The following is a 21,269-nucleotide window of genomic DNA, read 5'->3' on the forward strand; positions in this document are numbered from 1 at the left end:
ACTCATATTTTCTTAGCCAAAGCAGTTGTCATAACCACATCATGCTTGAAGGAGGATGGGGAAATCCAACTGTAACATGTGCTAAGGAGGAGAGCAGAACTGGAACGTTTTCCAACAATCCTACTGACTATCACAGAATGATTCCATATGGAGTTGGGTTCTTTTCTTAATCTACAGTTCTACTACGTTAGGGCATACTAACACACACATCTGGTGATTGGCCAAGGAAGGCAGTTTTTGGTGACTATGTCACTCAGTTCTGCATTTTTGGTTCTAACATGGGAGCAAGTCCTCACCACAGACCACTCTCAGCAGCATATCAAACACCAGATCAATGAGCATATCCACCCTGGAAAGCAGGAAGCCTGAATGTTGTAAAACTTAGACGATGATGGTGGTAAATAAATAAACTCTGTTTTTTATTACTTTAGTTTCAGAAAGTTCTTTGAATTTTGTTGCAGAAATTGGATGTCCTCTTAAAATATGACCACTCATACACTATTGATTTCTTTCTCCGAGGCACAAAGGATATGAAGTGTCAGGAAAAAGTTCATCTCTTGGCAACAGAGCTATTTGAATTCAACTGAAGTTCACCAGTCACTTCTCATAGGAAATTCTCTTTTCCAAAGTCAATGTTGTATCCTCTCCATTTCAACCTATAGATTTCCTTATATTTCCATTTATAAACTTTGGTTATTCAACCCAAATAATAGACCGAGGAACTAAAACTTGAAGATGTCACTTAAAATCCCAGAAATGGTCCTTACTGGGAATACTGGGATCATAGTATTTTTTTATTTCATCTCTCATCCAAAAACTTCTGTGAACTTTCTCCTGTCAGCTGGTACCTCTCTGTATGGGAAAGCAGACTCACGTGTCAGTCCATTTATCTGCCACGTACTTCAAACTTACTTGCACAGAATATGTGCAATTTAATTATGGATCAGGTCCTTTTGAGATTCTTCAGCAAGACAACACAACATCAAGGTAAGGGTTGCCAAGTACTATCTGTATTCTGTGGTTAAAGCTGTGTGTGCATTGGCATTCAAGTGAAACTCATTTATGAATAAATCAATGCCTTTTTTCGTTGTATACATAAGTGGTCTTGCTTCAGTACTGAGCTCATCATGATTTTTTGTCTATCTTTATTGCAGATTATGGAAGAATAGTTAAGAAGGGGAAACATCTAATTTCTTTCAGTCATTCATTTTCAATAAAAAACAAAATAAAATTTCATAGACCATTCTTCCCATCTTAGTGCAGCCCATAGGCCAGGAGCTGAGTCAGTAGTTGCATCCAAATGTAAGGCAAAACATGGGATTGTAACAATAACTACCATTACACTTGTGTAAGGCAATTTGGTAACTGTCCTGCTTTTTTTTTTTCTTTTTTTTTTTTTTGAGCGTAACTTGGGTTTTTCAGTCTTGCTGACAATGACCTTTACCTGCTTCTGCTCTGCCAAAATGCAACTAAGAATGACACCCCTGTAGTCCTTCGTCTTTTCTCTACCTGTCATGACAAATTCATAGCTTTCACATATTCCTGAAAACACAAACAATTTAACCAGAGATTCCAAGCATAATTTGAATAAGAAACCACAAGTTCAAAGTTTTATGCCAGCATAATAGCCAGAACCCAAGAGACCAGGAGGGAAAGGATCTTTAACTCAAAAAAAACTTTAATTTTCAGGTATTTGTTGTTGTACATCGTCACACTTCTAGCTGCACCTTTCTTTACTGGCTTGTGAATTCACCTGTCTGGCAACATGGATTCATATTTTATTGAAGAACTTTTCACTAGATGGAGATAGATACTATTCTCTGATTCAGAACTGAATACATACTGCTATTTTTACCATTACTTCCCAGTTAATGAAGAGGGACATAATGAGAATAACGAACATTCCACATGTAAATATGAACAATACCATAAAACTAGTGTGAAATAAGAGTCAAGATGAAGTGGTGAAAACAATCTCTATATAACATGCATTGTCCTTAAGGACAAAATTATTATAAGGACGTTACTATGAACCTAAACTTTATTAAAAGTTTATAAAATCTATAAAAATTTATGAAATGTAAGGTGGATAAATTATATCATCTTTTTCCCTCTGAAATTGTTGGACTGCCATAGTTCAGTTATAGATTTCCATGGATCAAGAATGATACATACAATATACTTTACCACAGACAGGGTTTGGAAAATACATTTATAATGCCAACACAATGTCTTCATATTTATTTTCTTTTTTTACTTTTATTCTCTTTTTGCTTAGCCAACTGCTTAAAGAAAAAGGTCTGTGCATTTATTTGAACAGATATCTACACCACATTTACATCTCCAAACCCAATCTCTCCGCCAAAATCTAGACTCAGGGACCTGCTAGACTCTCTCCTTGGATGTCTGAAAAACACCATCAACTTACTCTTGTGTACAACAGAGCTCTTGGACAGTCTAAATTCGGTCCAACTGCAAAGATTCCTATCTCATTATATGACCATTCATCTAGTTGTTCAAGCCAAAATCTAAAAGGTGATTCAGTTGTCTCTCTCATCCATGTATCCAATGCATCAACAACTCCTGTTTACTTGACCGTTTACTTGACTCTCAAATACACACACTGAATCTGACGACTTCTCACAACTTACACTGTTATCATGCAAGCTGCCACCAGCAAGTCTCTCTCTTGACCTGCTCATTACTTTTTTAAATGAACTCTCTTGTTCCTTCTTTTGCCCATACACTTGTATTCTCATAGCAGTCCGAAGGACCTTCTAAAAATCTAATCAGGTCAGGGCAAAACTCTCCAACAGCTTTCTCCCATGCTTAGAATGAAATTCAATGTCCCAACCATGGCACGTAAGGCCTTACGTGATCTGCTCTCTGGCTGCCTCTGGGAAGTCTACCTTGCTTTACTTCACTGCAGACATTCTGGCTTTTGGGATATTCCTTCCTTGTACTAAGATCCATCTTGGTTTTTGCACTTGTGATTTCTTCTGCCTGGAAAGCTATACCCCCACTTATTATATTTGTGGCATGTTTGATTACTTCAACTAGGTTATTTTCTTATCACTCCAACTTAATAGAGCTTTACTCCTACTTCCCCTAATCCTGCTTTATTTATTTCCACAGTTTTGTCACCCTTTGACATTGTATTGCATATTTATTTAATAACTTTCTCACTGGAATGTAAATTCAATGAAGGTAGAGACTTTGCGTTGATCACATGCACATTCCCAGTGAGCAGCATTATAATGTGGCCTATCTTTCAGTTCTGTGGAAAGTGAAAGAGATGATAGATTATCTAAAAATGAAAAATCGGCCATTGAATCTCGGAGGAGTAGCACTCTGTGAAGGAAGAAAAGAGTGTGGAGGGGATTTAACCTTGATCTACAGAATTACTACAGGAATTTAACTGAGAGTGGCCCGTGGGGGTTCAACATATCTACACTTTTCCCACTGAGCAGCCGGTGGCCAAGAATTCATACACTTTGAGAAATTTCTTTCAGCCTTTGGTTAAATTCAGTTTGGTTTAGAACTTGGAGACACAATTAGGGTTATTTACTTAAGTTGTGTTTATTATAAACAAAAATTAAACAGCAAACTTCATCTGATAAATATTTAGCACAAGCACAAAGTCAAATCTTAGTAAAATTCAAATCATACCCACACTGGATAGGCTACAGTTTAAATCTGCTGTGAAAGACGTTTTGTATGTTCCTATCTTAGTCATTTAGGTCTTTCCCACATGTGACTACTCACATATTAGCATTGTTGAGGTAAAAATTTGTGCACTGGCTACTGGTAGAATTGCAAAGAGGAAGGAAAGTCGGTAACAAGTATTGCTTGTCAAGTGTATGTCCTCTACTACAAAACTTTCCAGGGAGTCACTGGGTTCAACTGGCTTTGGAGAGGAGGACAGTAGATACTTTATTACTGCAGACTTCAAGCAGAGCAAATATGCTGGATTTATGGATTTTAGGTCCTAAATATGAATTCTTACTTAGTAACTGACGGGGAAGAAATGATGGGCTTACTTAGTATTATGTTATTCAAAAGACAATACAGTATATACCTCCCAAATGAACTCTTATGTAACCAGTTAAATTCATTAGTGGACTAGTCAATTCCACCACCAGTCAACACAACATTCAGTCATTTCTACACATTTGCTTTACAGTAGGCTTCTTGCAACCACTAGTGAGGAAAGCATTACAAAGAGTTGTTAGAAGGGCATATCAGTCTGTTCAGAAATTTTCCATTATAGCCCTAGACAGTAATGTTTGGATAACTATGACATTAGTTCATAGGAGGGTTCTCTTCCAGATTGATTTAAGATTCAGTTGAGTGTTCTTTTAGAGAAAGCTCAACCATCACTAATTATGACTATTTTGAATTTCCATATGACTTCATGCAGCCACTAAATAACTCAGACTACAAGTAAGTAAGAGTTACCTGCTGAGGTACTGACCTCACTGGTACCATAAGGTCAACTTTTGGTTTTATACGAATGTATAAATCCTGACTGGATCTAATTTAAGAATTTAGCAGGCTAAATTATATTTTATCGTCTGTCCAAGGAGCTAAAAACAGAAAGCTTAGATATAGCTCCCATCTTAACTATTTCAACTGTTTGTGTGGAAAAGGCATGTTTTCTCTTCAGAAGACGTATGACTAAATATAGTTATTAAAATTTTAGTCTCATACCTCTCGAATAGCAGTACAAAACTCACTCTGAAGCACTTTTTTGAGGGATTGTAGCTTGTGCACTGGTACTTCTCCAGATTCCTGTAGCTTTTCCAGTAATTCAATTGCTCTGGCAACATCTGGGGAAAAAAAAATCCAAATAGAGAGATCTAGAGTCAACCATATCTCATCAGTGGAGTACCATCCTGCCAGGTGAATGGTGCAATGAAAAATAAGTGGAATGAATTGCAATATCACAACTTAAAATTCATAGCTTATTGATCTAATCTTTTGGTAAAAAGTAATTTCAATTTGTCCTACACAATTCACCACTGAATATGCTTTCTTTGATAACATTTCATGTATGTCACACAATCAGTTTGAATGTTCTTTCAGGAAAGAAGAGTAGGAAACCTACCTTTTATTGATACCCCAATAACCAAGTAAGTCTTGTCCATTTTATCTCTGAAATGTATTTTTTAGTCTGTTTCTTTCCCATACTACATTTATCACATCTGCAATTTTATACTAATTAATGTCATGATTTGATCAACATTCATTTCTTCCACTTATTGATAAACTCTCAAAGAGTAGGAACTTATCCAAGTTTGCCCACATTTGCATCCCCAGAGCTCGGTATAATACAGTGAATAATATTCAATGAATGCATGAATGAATGGGCTCTATCCATTTAACTGCTATTCTATTACTCTAAGCCCTCATTATCATCTCTCCTTTGTTCAAATAGAGTCATTTCTTCTCCTCTAGTTTTTTCATATGGTCCATGAGGTTATCTTCCTAAGGAATCTGGTCTTGTACCCAACTACCAGCTTCTAGGACAGTATTAAGCAAAAGAATTTTCAGTAACAATTAAGTTAAATGCTCCTCCTTTACTTGACAACATTTAAGGTTAATGTATCAGGAAACACTGTCTTTTATACCCATAGCTTTAAAATTCCCAGGGTGGTTTTGCAATGCCAAGAAAAAAATGTTATGAGGAAAGGCCATTTTAAAAATACTTATGGTGACCTCTTCTACCTGTTGTTGTAGTCAACAGCTCAGTGAAAAGTTACTTAGGTATTTATATATAAGATAAAGGTTTTCAGTTCCTAAGCGATTAGCTCCAGAAAGTATCCCTATCCTGTCACCAGATTATAAATTCATCTATCCATCCATCCATTCATCCATCTATCCATCCACTAATTTGTGTTCCTCTTAGACCAGGCACTAAGTCTAACAAAAAGAACAAGACACACTTCCTTTCTGAACTCACAATCAAATATATAAAGAATATAACTGCATTATATATTATATAATATATTATATTATATAACTGCATTATATTATATTATAATCACTATCCCCTCAGAATTTAGGTGGGTTTGGCATACATGTATGTATATAATCAAAGAAAGTAACTAGTAAGTGTCTTTAATGGAGAGTCTCCCTTGAAGTATTGCCAACTGATTGCCAATCATGGCCCAACAAAACAAAAATCATGAAATCAACACAACACTGCCAGTTTGAAAAGTTGATCTCTTTGTACATACACTGGAAGTCACAGTAGTCAATTGGACAATACCAGCTATATCCACAATCAATAAGTCACCCATCTGAGAATTGTATGCATTTCCAACTGCACAGAAGACTCTACCTAAGATGCCCACAGGTATATGGAACTCTCAACATGTTAAAAACTGAGCTCATTATTTTTTTCTCTTCCCATATTCCATACTTCCATTAATAGCATCCCACCCAGCCTGTTTTCCAAGATAGACAATGGCATCATCCTTCACATTCACCCCCACATGCAGTTAGTCAGTGAGGGTTACATATTCTATCTCAAAAATGTCTTCTGAATGGAGCCCTTTTGCTTGATTATTTCAAAAAAGCCTTTATTATTTTTCACTCATAGTACTGGAACATCTCCCAACTATTCTTTTTTTAAAATATTTATTTATTCGTGTGGGGGGGGGGGCGGGGGGTGGACAGAGACACAGGCAGAGGGAGAAGCAGGCTCCACGCAGGGAGCCAGATGTGGGACTTGATCTCAGGACCCCGGGACCATGCCCTGAGCCAAAGGCAGATGCTCAACTGCTGAGCCACCCAGCCCCCCCACCCCAACTGTTCTTTAAATTAGCCTTTTCTTGCTCATTCCATCCTCCACCTTGCTTCCAGGGTGACTATCCCGAATGATAAACCTCATTATTATACTGCCCCACATAACCCTTTAACCCTTTCTCTGGCTTCCCACTGCCTACAAGATGAAGTTCAGACCATGTAGGGCTACACACAAGGCCCTTAACAATCGACCTTTTCTAAATAATCTCTAAAAACTCTTTTCTGCCCATTTTTACTTTGGACATTCAAAATTTTATGCGGCACAGAATTCCAACCTCAGTATGGCTTTGCATAGATCATCCCCTGTTCCTGGTACACAATTCAGTCCTTCACCCAGTAATGCCAGGCACTGTGCTATGCACAGGACACAGTGGTAAAGAAGACAGCTAGTTGTTGTCACTTTCATAACATGTATATAGGTTCAAGAAGTCACAGACATGCAATAAAGTGGGCATGTCCTGTAAAGGAATCACTACAGGTTATTGCATGGATGTATGAAAAAGGCATTTATCATCATTCAGGAGGCCAGGAAGGGCCTCTTCATGGAATTAACAGCTAAGCAGAGTCTTAGGTAAGGAGGTGCAGGTGGGGAAAAAGGGGAAGAATGCTCCAGCTAAATAAATTGCAAATTGAAGTCTTGTCAAGACAGTGTTAGGCATTCAGAGACCTGAAAGGAGTTCAGTATGGCTCAAGCTGAAACCAAGGCAAGAGTAGCAAGAAATGAAGTAGAGAGAAATCACATCATGGAAGGTGTTTTAAACCATGTGGGAAGACTTTGCTTAAATAGCATCTCCTTAGACATGTCTTTCTGGATTCTCCAAGGCAGATTAAGTCACTATCTGTGTTCCCACAGTTCTCTTTTCACTCATCTACTGTAATTACTACTCTTTGCTCTGCCTCTGTCTGCAGCTATATCTTTCTCCTTTACCCTTGCAAATCTATAAGCTTCCTGAGGTGTCCAGAATGATACCTCATTTGCCATCGTATCCATTGTTCAATGTGGAGTACATGACAAGTACTAGACGTTTAATACAAACTTACCAAATGAGTATAGATTAATTAATGCAACTAACTCAGAAGGGCAGGAATTAGAGGTTAATATCTAGATGGACATGTAACTGCTGATGAGACTAGGCCTCCTTGGTCAAGACTGGCATGGATCTGGTATGGGGGAAGGAGGCAAGCCTGCATCTGTAGGTTAAAGGCCACTAAATAACCACACTGAGGAAGTTCAGAAAAGCTGAAAATGACCCCAACCTGAATATTCAGGAATTCTCAGCCTTAGCTGCACATTAGAATTACCTGGGGGTATATTTTAAAATTATTAATGCCTGAGACTCCCCTCCCTCACCCCCCAAATTAAACCAGAATATTCAGAACAGTGGTTCTCAACCTTGGCTGTAGATTAGTATCACCTAGGGAGCTGTAAAAACCATACATACTTGGGTCCCACCCCAGAGACTGTGATATGAGTGGCACAGTGTGGGGCCTGAGCATGGGACTCTCAAAAACCCTCCAGGTGATGCTAAAGTGCAGCCAAGGTTAAGAACCACTGGTCTATTTGGCATGGATATTTTTATGGCCCCTATGTGATTCTAATGTGCAGCCAGGGTTGAAACACTCTGATACAGTTAATGGTTCTAAACCGTGAATGTGCTTAAGAATCACCTGGGGGAAGTTATTAAAATGTATATTCTGACCCCCCCACCCCCACTTTAGAGAGGCTGATTCAGAAGGTGTGAATAGAAGGCCGCGGAACTGGCCTTTTAAACCAACATTTCAAGTGATTCCAAAGTTGTTGGTCCACAGACCTCGTTTGTCGAGAAAGTAAAGAAAATGATCTTTCAGGTTCTTTTTCGTCCCAGCATTCCAGGAATCCTCACATTTCCATTATTCTTTAATACCCTGTGGAACACCGAATGGGGTTTTTCCGGGAGTCTCAGAATGATTGGTAAAAGCCCATGGATGAAAGTAATTAGTGTTAAGTACCACCCCATTCTAAAACAGTGTTCCTTAGTAAAGGTCGTCATTAGAACCTGCAGAGTTTTTAAACTGGCCTGCTACCCCACACTAATTAAATCAAAATCTATAAGACTAGAATCCAGTCATCAGGATTTTTGTTTGTTCATTTAAACTTTCAGACGATTCCTATGACCATCCAAGGCTAAGAAATATTATTCCAAAAAAAGCCATCAAGGAAACCAGGCACATCCCATTAAAAGCTGGGCCGGCCCTATTACATTACACCATAGGCCTTCTCCAGTCCTTATTGAGAGGTAACTGTGAGAGGAAAGAAAATTCATGGAGAACACCAAGTTTTATCCACTGAGTAGTATTCCCAGTAGAACCAATGGTAGCCACTGAGGGTACCTGCAAAAGGAGAGACTTGAATCTTTCCTGGTTGCACAGGCGACAGGCTCGGTCTCTACCCTCTATGTCTATCTGGCTGCCCCCTATGTCTATCTGATCAAAGGGAGAGAATGGGGAAGCAGAGCCCACTGGAGCCTGAACCATCTTGCTGGTAGCCACCCAAGAGAATCTAGCAGGATGAACGCATGGGATATACAGCAGTTGGTAAAAGCCAAAAGAAGTCTAAAGGACCAACAGTGGGAGAAATCAGGTCCCGCCAGCCCAGACCTGGCCAGTGCTGCAAAGAGTTGGTGAGTGATAAACTGGATAGGAGACTGGAGTTTTCAATGGAATCCTGGTTCCCTTTAGCTCTGTAAAAGTAGCAGAAACCTGCAAGGCCAGGTTCTGGAAGGGAGCAAAAGAAGACTTTGAGTCAGCAAAATACTTGTTCTTGAAACCACTGCAATAGTGTGCATGCTTTATTTATGAGTCCCCTCAAGGTTCCTATTCAGAATCTCCTTGCACTTATTTTATGAACCATCCTACCAAATTTGGTTACTAATATAGAAGTTCGGATTTAGCTCAGACTAGAAGGAATATTAGATAAGAACTGGGGAGGCTGCCAGACAAACAATGAAAACAAGAAGATCTCAGAATATTTTCTTGAAACCGACTCCTCCTCTGGCCTGCCAACTCTCAGGTTCATCCCTCTACCATGTATCCCGTTACCTGAGCAAACGCTGGGGTATTACCTTGCCCCCTCACTCTTTCTCACATCCTGGATTTCATTAATCCTCCCTTCTTTATTTTTGCCACTAATATAATTTTTCTTGAAATGTAATTAACATACAGTGTGATGTTAGCTTCAGGCATATAAAATCCTGATTGAAGAGTTCTATATGCTACTCAGGGCTCATCACAGTGAGTGTAGTTTACAACTGTCACCAAACAATGCTAACTATCATCTTTTTTTCCAGGTATAGAATTTAGTGATTCATCACCTACATACAACCCCCTTGTGTTCAAGTGCCCTCCTTAATGCCCATCACTTATTTAACCCATCCCCCCTGCCACTTCCCCTCTGGTACCCATTAGTTTGTTCTCTGTTGCGCATGCTGCGGCAACAGGATCAGGGTCCTGAGGATAAGGGGATGAGGAAAATAAAAGAGAAGTAAAGAGATGGGGACAGGAGGGACACAGTGGATGATGTCCAAGCAGTGCCAGCTTTATTCAAGGTTTTACAACATTTTATAGCATGAGTGAAACAAAGCCAAGAAGGTGTTTATTTTTAGCAGGTTTGTGAAACCCTCCAAAGTTCCCCTTTCTCAGCATGTAAGACAGACTCACGGGTGCCAGAAGACCTTGGTAAATAGATAAGCTTGTTCCTCCAGATGTGCATACTTCAAAGGAATATTAGGTATGGTAAACAGACCAGCAAGGACAGAGAGACCCTTATTTACATTTATGACCAGGTCAGAATAAGTTTTATCTATTGTGTTATGTGGGTGATCACGTACAACCGAGCCCCTGAGAACCATTGCTCAAGCCCTTTTTCAAACGTCTACCAACTATTCACCCTTTAGGCTCCTGAGCCTTTTGAGTGAATGAGGGACGCAAGTCCGGGCCTGGTTTGGTTCAGTTACTCCAGCTAGTTCGTGGTCGCCCACAGTTTTCTAAAGATAAGCGTCTGTTTCTTGGTTTGCCTCTCTTCCCTCCACCCCATGTTCATTTGTTTTCTTAAATTCCACACACGAGGGAAATCATATGATATTTGTCTTTCTCTGACTTGTATCACTTAGCATTATACTCTTGAGCTCCATCCCCATTGTTGCAAATGACAAGATTTCATTCCTTTTTATAGCTCAGTAATATTCCAGCATGTGTGTGTGTGTAAGACAGAGAGAGAGAGAGAAAAAGAGAGAAAGAGCACATCTTCTACATCCATTAATTAGCTGATGGCCGTTTGGGCTCTTTCCATAATGTGGCTATTGCAGATAATGCTACTATAAATATAAGGATGCATGTATCTCTTTGAATTTGTAATTTTTGTATCCTTTGGGTAAAAACCTAGCAGTATAGCTCCTGGATTGTAGGATAGCTCTATTTTTAACTTTTTGAAGAACCTCCATACTGTTTTCCACAGTGGCTGCACCATTTTGCATTCCCACCCACAGTGTAAGAGGTTCCCCTTTATCCACATCTTCACCAACATCTACTGTTTCCTGTGTTGTGAATTTTAGCCATTCATTAAGCCTCACTTCTAAAAGCAACAATAACAATAAACATTTAATATCTATAAAGTAGGAGGCACTGTATGCTAAGAACTTTACATCTTTAACCCACTTTAGCCTTACAACAACCTTTATGTGATAGTAAATATCCACACTTCACAATGAGAAAACAGAGGCTTCTGGAGAGTTTTAAGTACCTCATTAACAAACAGATCTGGGTCTGGAGTCCAGATCTAAGTGATTCTAAGCCCCGTGCCTTTTATTTTTATTCCATTCACAGCTTTTCTTTTAGCAGCTTTTGCCTTCAACATTCAGGACTTTTACAATAGCTCTATGCTCTGCAGGCTTTCCTGGTCGGAGGCTGAGCTCTTAATCTTTCCTCCCTCAATAAAGATTAACCTCTATTCCATTTACCAGTATACCTCTCTCAGGTAGTATTCTCTGATCATCAGAATCACCTGGAAAGCCTTTAAATGGCAGGGAGGAGTGGTTCTCAGTCTTGGCTACCCACTATCATCACCTGGGAGCACTGGGGGGAGGGGGGGAAGACCCACACATACCTAGATTCTACCTACATATATTTCTGATTTCATTGCTCTGGGGTGTGGCCTTGACATCAGGATCTTCAGAGCTCCTCGAGGATTATAATGTGTGGCCATATTGAGGATTACTGACATAGAATCTCAACGCAAACCCCAGGGATTTTAAATAGCAATGCTACTTATAATATTAATAGCTATTACATATGGTATTTAGTATGGCACTGATTTAAACATTTTACTCCTCTTAATAGCACTATGAGGTAGGTACTATTATTACTCCCATTTTACAGAAAACGAAATTGTGATCAACAGAGTTAAAATTACTTCCTCAGGGAAACAGTTAAGTTGTAGAGTTAAGATTTGAATTTCAGCCATATGGCTGTAGAATCTGGGCTACATTGAGATGTGACTCAGGAATCCATATTCTTAAAATCATTCCCAGCACTTGTCCAAGCTTGTTAACAAAGATGAAGCTAATCTCATCAACAAATCCTTGCTTGAAGGTTGAAAGCACTGGTTCTCAAATTTTAGTCAACATAAAAATTTAACCCTGGACCATTTATCACTAAAAACTGAGATTTAAAAAAAAATGATGTTGAGGGTTGAACCTTGAAGTCTGTTAAGTAATCTTTTCAAATGAGGCTGATGCAGGAAGCAGACCACAGATACACTCTTCAGGTTATTGCTAACAGATAGTTGAATATGTGATCCAGAATAAAGTGAGGTCATCATTTATTCAGTGCTTTTTTTGCCCTATTTATATCATAAATAAAACACTCACCAATATATAAAAGGATTACTATTGTTTCCACTGTGTAGTTAAAGAAAAATAACAAATAACTAAGGCTCAGAAAGATGAACTATCTGGTTCAAGGCAATACAACTAGTAAATGATAGGGGCCAGGATCCAAAACCACGTGTGTTTGACTCCAGGGGCCATGCTCTCATTTATTTCTCTATCCTTCCAAAGAAAAGGGATTAGAAGTAAAACAATAAAGGTATGGCAAAAAAAAAAAAAATTTAATATAGCATCATGGACCATGGCAAGCCGGGGCAAACAATCATAACACTGCCCAAAGTCCCAGGAGGTAATCCCTCAATACGTTATGGTATAATCAATGTGTTCATATTGATAACATTTTTAAAAGATTTTATTTATTGATTTATTTGAGAGAAAAGGAGAGAGAATCTGAAGCAGACTCCACACTGAGCACAGAGCCCGACACAGGGCTTAATCCCACATGTGAAAACACTACCTGAACTGAAACCAAGAGTTGAACGCTTAAATGACGGAGTCACCTAAGTGCCCCTGATAACATATTTTGACCACTGAAAAGAGATTTCCTTTAAGATAGATTCAACATTATAACCCCAAACAAGAAAATACTGAAACACAAGTGGCATGAGCTTCCAGTGATCGGGAATAATCTAATTATCATTTTATTTTTCCTTAATGATGACTTTTTATTAACTTGACTACATTTAGACTGCACAGTTCGACTTATGACTCATCTCAACCTGGGAGTTGGATGAAGACGGAGCTGGGTCATTTAAAGCATACTGTTCACTAATCTCATCAACATATATTGGTACTGTGGCAAACAATATGAATTATCTACTCTAAAACCATCTAAAACCCTCATATCCCTTGCCTTCTACTATAAAAGCTGGAAAGCAAATATACTTCTCTTTCCAGACTCTTGTCATTTGGCCAATTGTTTTAAGTGTGAAGTCACTGCTTATAGCTTCTAGGAAGGTTTTTTAAATGGACAAACTGCTGGCATATGCCTTCAACAATTAGGTCTTTGCACCCTTCCTCCTTCCCCATTTTGTGATCATGCAAAGAACCCTCGCATGTTAAGGAAGGTGGAGCAGGTAAAAGAAAGGAGCCCTCACTGAGCTGTTGTACTAGCCTTAAACTGTGCAACTTCATGATTCTTGCCTATGAGACAAATACAGGCTTTACTGTTTGGTCTTCTGTGCTTGCAACCAGATTCAAGCTAACTGATACAAGATCACATCACTTTAAAGATACTCTTCTAGGTTGTAGAGCTAAGGCTGATGATATTGAGTCACGTATGGAGGTCCTTTGATTAAGAGAGTCTTAGAAAGCCTCTCTGGAAAGGTGACATTTGGAGTGAAACCTGAATGTAAGAAGGAGCCAGCTTCATGAAAATCCAAAGGAGGGGGATCCAGACAGAGAATAGCAAGGGCAAAGACCCTAAACTGAGAGAAGCAAGTCTACATGTTAGAACAGGCAAAACCAGAGCCAATGGGATATGGTGACTGAGGTGCAGAGCAATAGCAACAGTGGTGACTTGGTAAATAATTAACAACCAGCTCTTCAAAACAAATAGACAAAAAAAAAAAAAAAAAAAAAATCCTGATTGGTAGCATTTGCTGATTTCTGTTGTGTAAATACTCCTACCCTGTCCAGTTTCAAACTACCAATAGGATATCACCGGCTTGCAAAATTCCTCACTACTTAATAATCAGCTCCCATTAAGCAGATAGATGGTCAGTTTAAAAATTTAATGGTGTACAGCAGAGCAGATGTACCAATAAAATAAAAGAGATGGTCAATAATGCTTTGCACTTCCGCTGCTGTTTATGAAATGCTCTCACTTTACAGGTTACTAATGAGACATGATAATCAGTGTGTCCTTCTCATCTGCCAATCATCTCTGCTTTGATCCACCAACACCTGGCCGTGTTCCTCAAAGGCAAACTAACTGGTAAACTCGAAAAAAGGAGCCCAATTAAATTAATTTTTTTTTTAATTAAACCCTTCACTCACTATGCTGTTAAAAATAGCCTACTTTATGATATTTATCAAATACAGAGTGACTTTTCGTCATGGGATTCGGGATGACAAAAATGTTTGACAATACTAAAATTTTTAAATCATGAATTTATCGAATGACAAATTCCTGGCCCAGACTCTCCTTAAAGTGTTTGCCAAACCTACCACAACCAATGGAACAATCTATGCTACAAAACGAAAAGCTGTAGTTGCTAAGAGATTCTCTGAAACGGAAGGTACCTATTTCATTTGAAAGTGATTACTTACCCAATAAACAAATCTTTAGGTATACAAAGCTTAAGATACAGTTTTCTTTGTTAAACAATCCATTATGTGGTCAGAATGAGTAATGCTTCCCAGTTTTTCTAGGAACTATAATCAGCATTTCGTTCTTTTTTTTCTTTTCTGCTTCCTCCACATGAATTTGCTTTTCAAATTCATCTAATTTTCCCAAGCAGGGAAAACTGAATCTTGATTTGTCTACCATTACCTGAGACCTCAGGAAATCAAAAGCCTCACGTTCCTTTTTCTTTGGGGGGGGGGGGCTTTCTTTTATCTCTATTATATTTGATGTCTTCCCTTTCCTTCTATATTTTCACCTCACTTTTCTATTTAATTTTGTATCCATGTCTGTACATCATGACAGCCAACTCTAACCTTATTCCTAGTAACAGTGAAATTAGCTCAGTTTGTTTTTTCTTATTTCCAACCTTCATGGCATCCATGCAAATGAACAGCTGATTTGATTGTCTTTTGGGAACCTATGAGGGATTAGCCCTGAATAAAAAGTAATCTGTCTTTGCATGTGTGAAAGAAGTTGAACAATCTACCATCCTCTTCTATGCTAAATACTAGAACATCTGTGCCCTACTAATTTTTGTAGATGCCATTGTATCCAATACAGAATCATGACAATTGTGGTCATTTAAAAAGTATTTGTTGAATGGAACTGATTGTATGGAATTGAATTTTCTTGTTATATTTACATAGTATTGGTATTCACTAGTCAACAGTGATACTTGTGTCACATCTTACTGACAAGATTTAGATATCTCACAAAATGTGATTTCTGAGAAAATGAGAATTAAAGGGACCGGACTCTATCTTTCCATAATGATCAAATAATAATCATCCTTCTGTGAATGAAAGGAGTAAGAACCATGACTTAAAAGTACATCAAAGTTCATTTTAGCACTTGTGAAAAAAGTTAGAGACATCTTATTTTAAGCTCTCTAGGGAGGTATTTTAAAATATGTTGTCCAAACTACAACATTTTGTATGCAGATACGCTGTTTCTGAAGTTCCTTAGAAAATGAATATAATGAACACTTATTCATTAGTCAATTAAGTGTACTGGATATATGACTATAGGAATACAATCAAACCACCGCATACGGATTAGCAATAGGATACCTCAACACTGCAGCTCAGCTACCCAGCCTGTTGATCCATTCTATTGCCTATTTATGCTTCATTTACGACCTCAACTGACCTTAGATGCAGCTGGATAAAAGAGTATCATTCACAGAACTTTAAGTTTACCTTAAAATTAAAGTATATGTATTGTAGCTTTCTTTCCACAACTCCTTAATCTGATGATTTCTCAATGAAAGTTATTATTTAACATCTCAAAATACTAGACACAAACGATGTGGACACTCAGGCTCTATAATATTTCCCTAGCTTAATATATAAAATAACAACCAAGCTTTTATATTGGTAGTGATTCCACCTGTGCGTATCATAAAATTGGAAGGCTTTTTTTTTGTAATTATCATTAGTAAATCCCAATTCCCTTTTTCATAGTGCTCAGGAAATTGGAAGGGAAAAGACTTTATCAAGAAATGGCTGGAGAGACACCCGACCAAATTGGGTGTTTTCAGAGAGCTTGTTATAAAGAAACCTTACAAATTTAACTTCTCATGTCCTCAAGTATCTCCTATACTAGAAAATGGATGAATGTTTTTATCCAAACTGACACTTTGATATATTATTCTGCTATCAAGCTACTTAACAATATGTTTCCTCTTTTATGTTCTCGCTACTATATCATACTGTCATCCAGTTTCTTAGTTACTTCGGGAATTGTGTGGTGAGGTTGGTGTGGTACTATCTACATCTGTAAAAGATGTTCATGGGACAGGGGAAGCTTTGACTTTGCAGAAATTGTTATGGTGAACAGTTTATGTATTTTCTTGAGAACATGACTGCTATTAAGATGATTTTTTTTTTTTAGATGATTTAAACTTCCAAGTGAAATACATGAAATAATGAATTTCTCCTCATTACGTTCCATTGCCTGGGGCTGCTTTCTCAGACTTTCTATTGATGTTTCTTTTATAAACTAAATCTTGGGAATAGAGACGGAGGAAAAATAATTGTTTAGTAACTTACCGCATTTGCATAACAAACTACCAGTAACTAATGAAGTGCTATTTAGTTGTAAGTACAGCTATATGAAGTAATGAATAAAATTAAATATTATCAAAAATAACTTGAGTACTTTTTTTCCTAATTATAAAATAAAGTCACATCTTGTTGGTTTATAGGGTAAGTCTGAATCACAGTCCTGTGTTTTAGACACTTTTACTTTTGTTTAAAAATCTTTTAAGATTTTCTATCACTAATCATTCTTTCCTGGAATTAAATGAAAAATTTCAAAGATGACTCAAAATAATTTAACTAAGTGAATAACTTTAGATTAAAATTGAAGCAGCTCTTTTATTTAATTTTCTAAGTCCTAAAATTCATTATTTTACCAAGAATTGCAATCATGGGTATATAGTGATTCCATTCTACAAAATTTTGGTTTTTTGATAATCATTTATTCTGTCATCAGATCATTCTTTATATTAGAATTAATAGAATCCTTGGAGTGCCTGGGTGGCTCAGTCCGTTAAGCATCTGACTCTTTGATTTTAACTCAGTTCATGACCTCAGGGTCATGGGATCCAGCCCTGCAAGGGGTTCTGTGCGGAGTGTGGAGTCTGCTTAAGATTCCCTCTCCCCCTTCCCTGCCCTCCCCCCACTCATGCTTGCACGTGCTCTCTCTCTTGCTCCTTCTAAAAAATAAAAATAAAAAATAAAAGAATCCTAATATCTTATTTACTGAGTCACCAAATATTTTCCCATTAATTTTAACATATACTCTGGAATAGTTAAAATACTTTAGAAGTACTTGTTCTTTGACGGACAGATCTTTGTAAATTCATTTGGAACTGGGGCTTCAGGGTAGGTTGTAGCTTTTCAGTTTCTTCTGTTATAGGGCTACTCCAATTTGCTATCACTTCATTGTCAGTTTTAATACTTTCTATGGTCCTAGAATGTACATTTCATCTGATTTTCTCTTTTTAAAATGTGTACCAGTACTCTTTTTCTCGTTCAAACATGAAAACATTTCATTTGTGGTACTGGTCTTTTAAAAAATTCAGCATTTGGTTCTATGAAATATATTTTGTTTCATTATTAGTTACTTCCTAATATCCTTATTACTTCCTTCTTCATAGTTTACTTAGGTTTATGGGTGTGTTCGTGACCCTACATGTTTCCAAGAATCCCACTGTAGTTATATCTTTCTTCTTTTAACACAGTGGGTCATTTCTTTCTTGTCTAATTTTGATTTCTTAAAGTAAATCCTCTTTAAAAAAAAAAAAGATTTTATTTATCTGAGAGAGAGAGACAAGCACATGCACACGAGTCAGTAGGGAGGAAAGGTAGAGGGGGAGGGAAAGAATCTCAAGCAGACTCCCCACTGAGCAGGGAGCCCAATTTCAAAACCCTGAAATTATGACCTGAGCCAAAACCAAAAGTCAGTCACTCAACCAACTGGGTCACCCAGGCACCCCTAAAGTAAATTTTATTTAAAGCAAAAAAAAAAAAAAAAAAAAAAAAAAAAAAAAGTTCTCAAGGGAATGGTTTTAAAAGGAGTATACTTTTATGCTTTTCTTTGTGATTTTGTCATATATTGATCAGAGAAAATTACTTACTACTTATGTCATTGCATTTTGGATTTTAATAACATTTTGGAGTCATACAAGGTAAATATTCCACAGATGCTTGAAAACAATAGATAATACCTATACAAACCTATATAATACGATTAATATTATAGTATTAGTATATACTACACATAGTACACTGTAGTGTATTAGTATAATTAATGTAATTAGTATATTAGTGTATATAGTATAATATAGTGATTTATTGAAATCTCAAATAGTCTTACATTTTTGTCTATTTGAGCTGTTAACCTCTAAGAGAGTTGTGTGAATTGCTCATTTTTCCCACTATCAGTTTTGCCTCACACACATGTACTTCAAAACTCTGATGCAGGTATGTAAGGGTTTAGGATACAAATAGATTCTTAGAAATTTTTCCCTAAATTATCATCTTCATCACATTTAATTTTGGCTTGAATTCTATTTTGACTGTTATTTTACTATAATTTTGCCATATTTTTCTAACATTTCCCTAGTATTTCCTCTTTCTAATGTTTTTGCCATTTTCATTATTATGTTCCATAATTCAACTCTAAGTTCCGTATATCTTTCATCTCTCGTTTTCAAACTTTTTCTCTATGATTGTCTCTTCTTCACCTCAGCCTATTATTTTCTTGATTTTCTCTGATATTTTTTAAAGAATGACAATTTGTTTGCTCTATCAATTCTATTTCATCTAGAATAATTATATATAATTATATACATATACCTTCACAGAGATGGTCATTCTCAAAGTCAGTGATTTTATTTTTGCTTTATTTAATAGGTATACTTAAGGACTTAAACTTTATGCTTCCATAATCAAATAGGCATTCCCATCCATCTGTGAGTGGACACCGTTTCTAATAATAAAAGCCTATTTCCACGAGAAGATATACAAGTGGCTGAGGAGTGGCCACTTCAACAAGAGGAAATAAAGAGATGGTTTGTCACTAGGTATGATGGCTCAGTTGCTCCAGGCCTTTGAATGGCGCCTGGGGATATTGCTATGCCCCTTTTCTCATCTCAGCTCCTACTCCAAAATTCAAATATCTTTCTTTAGAGAGCAATGCTGGAGGTTTTAACCTAAGAACTGCTACTGTTTTGAAGTCTAAAGAAGTAAGAAAAGAGAATGGATTCATCCCATCAATTTAGTTCTTTAATCAGTTACCAAATGTTTGTACCAGGAATCTCTTCTTCCCTCGGTAGGTTGAGTTTATGGTTCTTCTCTGGTCTTTACTGGGAGAATTTGCACATACACATGCACTGCTTTCTTAGGTTCATGCTTTTGAATTTTAGTCTTCTCTTTTCTGCTAGAATATCACAGTGATTAGAAAGGAAACAGAAACCACAGAGTCAGGGAAGCTGAGGGGTTTGGGCACAGGGTATCAGATGGGGGTCTTTGCCTAGCTGAGTTTCCTTTTCAGTAAAACAAAGATCATAATAAAACCTACCTTAGTGCGTGTTTGTGTGTGTGTATGTGTGTATTCTGAAGATTAAATAACATAAGTGAAAATGCTCAGCACTGTGCCTGTACATAGTAAGTGCTTAATAAATGTTAATACTGATTATTATTATCATTTCATTCATTAATCTGATCCCATCTGCTTGCTATCTTCCAGGAATTCTTCAAAACTTTGTCTTTTAGTAACATCTTTTGTCACCTATCACTTTTTAAAATTGTTTAACATCTTTTTGACATCTATGATGTTCGAGGTGGAGGGAAATAAAGGCACTCATGCGTAACCTAACACCTTGATACAAATCCTCTTTTTATCATTCATTATCCACTTGCTCTAGAAATGTGTTGTGATATTATGGAAAACACAAAGGACTAGGAAGTCAAGAGCCCTGGTTTGTAGTCCTGAAATGGTTGCTATAACTTAAATTTGGAAATTTTGCTTCATTTCTGTCAGCTTCAGCATCTTTATGAAACCAATGGTTTGGACTCATGGATCTTTTTTAGCCTTAAAAAATAAGTGTTCTGCCTAACAGAATGGTTCATTTATCAAGAGTGCCATTTAATTAATGAGACATAAAAGAAGAGTGGTGGGAGAGGGCAGTTTGAGTTCCAGGAAGAATGGGCCCAATATAGAATTATACTAAGATGACTTCATACAGAAGAGTTCAAAAGGAAGAATGCTCAAATAGTAGGAAGTAATAAAAAGCCTTACCACCGGGTAAATGAACAGTAAATATAAGACAGTAAAAGAAAATGAGTTATTTAAAAGTGTTCTCGATAGACAGCCTAATTTAAATTTTTGTATGTGCCTGAAATAAATCTGAGTAGAAGCAATAAACTATTCAAACAGAAGGCTCCCTAGTGATAATCAGATAAGATTCCATAAATTTAAAGATGAGGAAATCAAAACCAAGTAAGATAAAATCAATGACTATAATCTAAAGGTTGAGTACTGGGGCACCTGGGTGGCTCAGACAGTTAAATGCCAGGCTTTTAATTTTGGCTCAGATCATGATCTCAGGATGAGCTTGAGCCCTGTGTCAGGCTCCATGCTGGGTGTGGAGCCTGCGTAAAATTCTCTGTCTCCTTTTCCCT

General features: G+C 37.2%; 1 protein-coding gene across 2 annotated transcripts in view; it reads right to left on the minus strand.

Moving 5' to 3' along the window:
* Positions 1–21,269, minus strand: part of LIN7A (lin-7 cell polarity scaffold A) — a 127,741-nt gene that overhangs the window by 80,124 nt on the left and 26,348 nt on the right. For both annotated transcript variants that reach the window (XM_077845636.1, XM_077845635.1), the window contains exon 4: positions 4,711–4,829. In XM_077845636.1, coding sequence (XP_077701762.1) covers positions 4,711–4,829 — 119 coding nt within the window. The remainder of the gene's footprint in view (positions 1–4,710; positions 4,830–21,269) is intronic.

The sequence above is a fragment of the Canis aureus genome, chromosome 13, assembly GCF_053574225.1.
Source record: "Canis aureus isolate CA01 chromosome 13, VMU_Caureus_v.1.0, whole genome shotgun sequence".
NCBI classification, from domain to species: Eukaryota; Metazoa; Chordata; class Mammalia; order Carnivora; family Canidae; genus Canis; species Canis aureus.